This window comes from Sardina pilchardus, chromosome 4, assembly GCF_963854185.1.
Source record: "Sardina pilchardus chromosome 4, fSarPil1.1, whole genome shotgun sequence".
Classification (NCBI taxonomy): domain Eukaryota; kingdom Metazoa; phylum Chordata; class Actinopteri; order Clupeiformes; family Clupeidae; genus Sardina; species Sardina pilchardus.
Window position 1 is genome coordinate 31511592 of NC_084997.1, and position 5000 is coordinate 31516591.

The 5000-nt window shown below is 45.7% G+C and overlaps 1 protein-coding gene across 2 annotated transcripts in view; it reads left to right on the plus strand.

Moving 5' to 3' along the window:
- Positions 1–5000, plus strand: part of fer1l6 (fer-1 like family member 6) — a 44706-nt gene that overhangs the window by 12446 nt on the left and 27260 nt on the right. For both annotated transcript variants that reach the window (XM_062534988.1, XM_062534989.1), the window contains exons 18-21: positions 2447–2599; positions 3923–4103; positions 4457–4581; positions 4977–5000. The exon at positions 4977–5000 is cut by the window's right edge and continues 111 nt beyond it. In XM_062534988.1, the coding sequence (XP_062390972.1) occupies positions 2447–2599; positions 3923–4103; positions 4457–4581; positions 4977–5000 (483 nt within the window). The remainder of the gene's footprint in view (positions 1–2446; positions 2600–3922; positions 4104–4456; positions 4582–4976) is intronic.

Below are 5000 nucleotides of genomic sequence, written 5' to 3' on the forward strand. Positions count from 1 at the left end.
AATATAGTGTACACTCTCTCTAATTCAGGCCACTGCTATGGGTCAAACAGCAGAGTGACCAAGTGCTGTGTCTGATAGCGCTCTCACTCATATCAATGCTAGTCTGCTATCGGTGTTCTTGGCAGTTTGCCATATTGAGACTCAGCACCCCCTCCCTTTAGTGTTCTCTCCACACACACACACACACACATGGCGTCTCGACTCGGACTGGTAGGGTGAGTCCTGAGTGTCTACCTTTATCCAGTCTGTTATTTTGTGTACACATACGGGATTATTAGCAGAATAATGACTCCTGAACTCATTTTTTTAAAAGCTGAAGCAATACTTAAACACTTAAAGAGGCCGGGGTGAAATAAGGACACTGTCTCCTGTCCTACCTGATGTGACAGGTTTGTACTTTCTCACAACACTGGTATCTGAGTAAAAAGATATGTCCTGGAAAATGATAACTGAGACATATAAAAGAGGGTGTCTCAGGAGGGACACTCACACACTTCTTCTAGCACTACTGCTGCAATACGACTACTACTACCACTACCACCACCACAACAACAACAACTACTACTGTCACTACAGTGTTAGACAGTCAGAGAGTTGCAACAACAATGAGGGTCGTCATCCCACTGCTGGTGCTGCTGTTCTCCATGTGTGGAGCTCAGACTCAGAGCACCCAGACTGAAGTTCAGACAGAGGGCCAGAGCACTGGGGCTGCTGCTGCTGCTGTGGTCACTACCCAGCTGGATGTTGCTACTGAGCTCACTCGGCTCAGAGATACGGTGGAGAAGCAGGGATTGATGTTAGTGGAGCTGAGAGTGCTGCTGACCATCACCCAGAATGAGCTACAGAACACTAAAGCTGAGCTGTTGAACACCATGGAGACTGCCAATGATGCCCAAGACACAGACCTGACCACCATGCAGACTGAAGTGATGGACCTGATGAAGGAGAACTCCGCCCAAGAGACTGAGCTGGCCGTCCTGAAGACCAGACTGGCTGCTAGTGAAACTGAAGTGGTGAACATGAGGAAGGAAACTGCAGAACAGACAGCTGATCTGAGGTCAGTTACCGAGAGACTGGTAGCCACTGAGACGGACATGGAGCATGTGAAGAAAGACACTGCAGCACAACACACAGACCTGACCACTATGAAGACTGAAGTGATGAACCTGATCAAGGAAAACGCCGCACAAGAGACAGAGATGGTCAATCTGAAGATGGAAACTGCAGCACAAGAGACCAGACTGTCTGCCAGTGAGACTGAGGTGGAGGACCTGAAGATGGAAACTGCAGCACAAGAGGCAGAGCTGACAGCAGTGAAGACCAGACTGGCAGCTACTGAGACTGATGTAGTGAATCTGGAGAAAGAGATCACAGAGCAACCCAAGGTGGCATTCTCAGCAGGGCTGACTGACTCAGGAAACATACTGGCAGGAAATACTGAGTTGAACTTGGTCTTCACTAAAATCATCACCAATGTTGGACAGGCCTACAGCAGCACAACAGGCTTCTTCACAGCTCCAGTCAGGGGAGTCTACTACTTCAGATTCACTGTCATGGATTACCTAACTTCACGCGTAATGAGTATCATGATGTTTAAGAATGGAGAGCAGATTATGCGTTTGTGGGAGTATGATACTGATGGAAATGATTCCCATCTGTCCAGTGGTGCTACTCTGCAGCTGGAGGAGGGAGATGTAGTTAACATGCGACTCCCTGCAAACTGCAGGCTCCATGATGATACTAATAATCACAGCACCTTCAGTGGCTTCCTGCTCTTTCCTCTCTGAATGGAACACACTGCTCAACATGAAGCTGATGCTGACAAGTCATGAATAAAGTACAAATGATTATGAGCAAACACACCCTGTTCTTTTTGTTGTTCTTTCTGGGTGATGACTGCACACGTTACAGTTTTTCTCAACTGCTAAAACTCTAAAACCCATGGGCTCAGTTCTCAGTTGCCTGAACTCATTTAGCTAATTGTTCAGTCTGTTGTCAATACCTTCAACCATTTTACATGGTAAAACACAATTTACAGATCACACTTACACTTTTCAGCAAACTCTAAACACATTCTCATTCTCTAAACACATTCTGTACTCTAATGTGACAATTAAATATTCTCCTTAGCGCACTGAATGCAAGTGTAAACAGAATGGACAGAAGATGAAAACCGGAAAGATTCCCATTTGAAGGAATAAGGTGGATAGTAAAATAAACTGAGCTATTTAAGACTATGGCATGGTAAGGCTACATTTAAGGAGAACAGCAAAAATAAAAACAACAATGTCAAATTCAATCAATGGACTAATAAAAACAAAACAGTACTAACAATCAAGTGGATTATTTAGTAACTGTCATCGTGTGTGTGTGTGTGTGTGTGTGTGTGTGTGTGTGTGTGTGTGTGTGTGTGTGTGTGTGTGTGTGTAATTGCTACTTCCCCCAGCCCCAGCACACCCTCCCAGATGTGTTTGTGTGGTTGCTCAGCAACAACAAGCGAGTTGCATATGGCCGGATCCCAGCGCGCCACCTGCTGCACTCAGAGAACCCAGAGGAGATGGGCCGGGACTGCGGCAAGATCAGAACCCTCTTCCTCAAGGTACACACACTTAGAACCCTCTTCCTCAAGGTGCACACACTTAGAACACTCTTCCTCAAGGTGCACACACTTTCACTATATTGCCAAAAGTATTGGGCTACCTGCCTTCACACCCATATGAACTTCAGTCACATCCCATTCTTAATCCATAGGGTTTAATATGACATAAGTCCACTCTTTGTAGCTATAACAGCTTCAACTCTTCTAGGAAGGCTTTCCACAAGGTTTAGGAGTGTGTTTATGGGATTTTTGACCATTTTTCCAGAGGCGCATTTGTGAGGTCACACACTGATTTTGGACGAGGGGACTGGCTCTCAGTGTGCACTCTAATTCATCTCAAATGTGTTCTGTTGGGTTGAGGTCGGGACTCTGTGCAAGCCAGTCAAGTTCATCCACACCAAACGCTATCAGTGCTTTGTGCACTGGTGCAAAGTCATGTTGAAGTCAAGTCAAAGTTGAAAGAAGTTCATATGGGGTCAAGGCAGGTGACCCAATACTTTTTGGCAATGTAGTGTAGAACCCTCTTCCTCAAGGTGCACACACTTAGTATCCTCTTCATCAAGGTGCACAGACTCAGAATCCACTTCCTCAAGGTGCAGACTTAGAACAATCTTCTTCAAAGTACGTAGACATAGAATCCTCTTCGTCTGGATCCATTTGGTTAGAACTCTTCCTCTAGATCCATATGCCTAGAACTCTCTTCATCAGGGTAGATGTGCTTAGAACCATCTTCTTTAAGCGCTGAACCCTGTTCTTTAAATACTCTACACCCCATCGTTAAGAGAGCAGTCACTCATAATCTGGCAAGTTATCAAGAGAGTGTTACCTGTAGTTTTCTCCACAGCAGGTGTTATCCTCTCTGATATCTGTGTTTCCTGTAATTACCTTTCGCCAAGGAGGTTATGTTTTCATCTGGGTTTGTTTGTCTGTTTGTTTGTCTGTTTGTTAGCAAGATAACTCAAAAAGTAATGGATAGATTTCAAGAAAAAGTCTGAAATGACCCAAGGAAGAAACGATTAAACGATTATCATTTTGGGAGTGATCCGTATCACCGTCTGGATTCAGGAGGCGGTTATGTTTTTCGCTTGGCGGTATAATGGCAGGGTATGGCCACGTGGTATCGATCTCAATAGTTTAGGTTCAAATGTATGACAACCAAGGAAGAACAATACAGGCGGAGGTCTACGCTCTCTGAGTGCTTCTCTAGTTTTACCTGTAGTTGTCAGGTGTTAGATGTGTTCCCTTCTGTAACCCCCAGGTAGGAGGTTGTTGACTGTACCCTTACCTGTAGTCGTCAGCTGTAACATGTGTTCTCACCTTTAGCCCCCAGGTAGGTTGGGGAATAGCTGGACAGTGCAGGCCAAGCTGGACGTCTACCTGTGGTTGGGCACCTGTCAAGACTCCGCCCATATGATGGACAATCTCCCATCAGGCTTTGAGGTGCTGCAAACTGGCCAACCAGAGGAGAGGACAGGGGCTCCACCTGCCTTCCTGCTGTACAGAGGTAAGACTACTTCCTGCTTCCTGCTGTACAGAGGTAAGACTACTTCCTGCTTCCTGCTGTACAGAGATAAGACTGCTTCCTGCTTCCTGCTGTACAGAGGTAAGACTACTTCCTGCTTCCTGCTGTACAGAGATAAGACTGCTTCCTCACTCTTAGAATAAGTCACTCCAGACCTTTGATACTGCCTGAATCTATTCTACACAACACAACAGTCACACACACACACACACACACACACACACACACACACACACACACACACACACACACACACTCACACACTCACTCACTCACACACACACAGGATTATTATCTGTTTGTACCTCATGACGGTTGGGTTCTGGTCTCCCCAGATCAGCACCTCTTCCAGTTGCGAGCCCACATGTACCAGGCCCGTGGACTCATTGGTGCCGACGCCTCGGGCCTCTCGGACCCGTTTGCCAGAGTCTCCTTCATCAGCAACAGCCAGAACACTGCAGTAAGAGAGAGAACGCCCCAAAGCATTGCACACACATGATTGGGTACAGTGGTAACACCACCGATCAACAATCAGCCGAGCCAGGTTCAATTGGATAAAAGCGTCTTCTAAATATCAGTCAACTTTAAGAGAGAAAACTCAGTAAAAGCATTTTACACACACACGAGAAAACTCATGAGAAAACTCAATAAGGCTGTAATAATGGAGACAGTGTTACATCATCAACATGAGCCAACTCATCCACAGTATCGCTGATCATGTTTCCTCATCAACCAGACCTTATTAATCTATCCCTGATATTATGAGATCAGATCATCTACCAGACCCTGCTAATCTATCCCTGATATTGGGAGATTATCTACCAGACCCTATTAATCTTTCCCTGATATTGTCAGATCATCAACCAGACCCTGACGCCC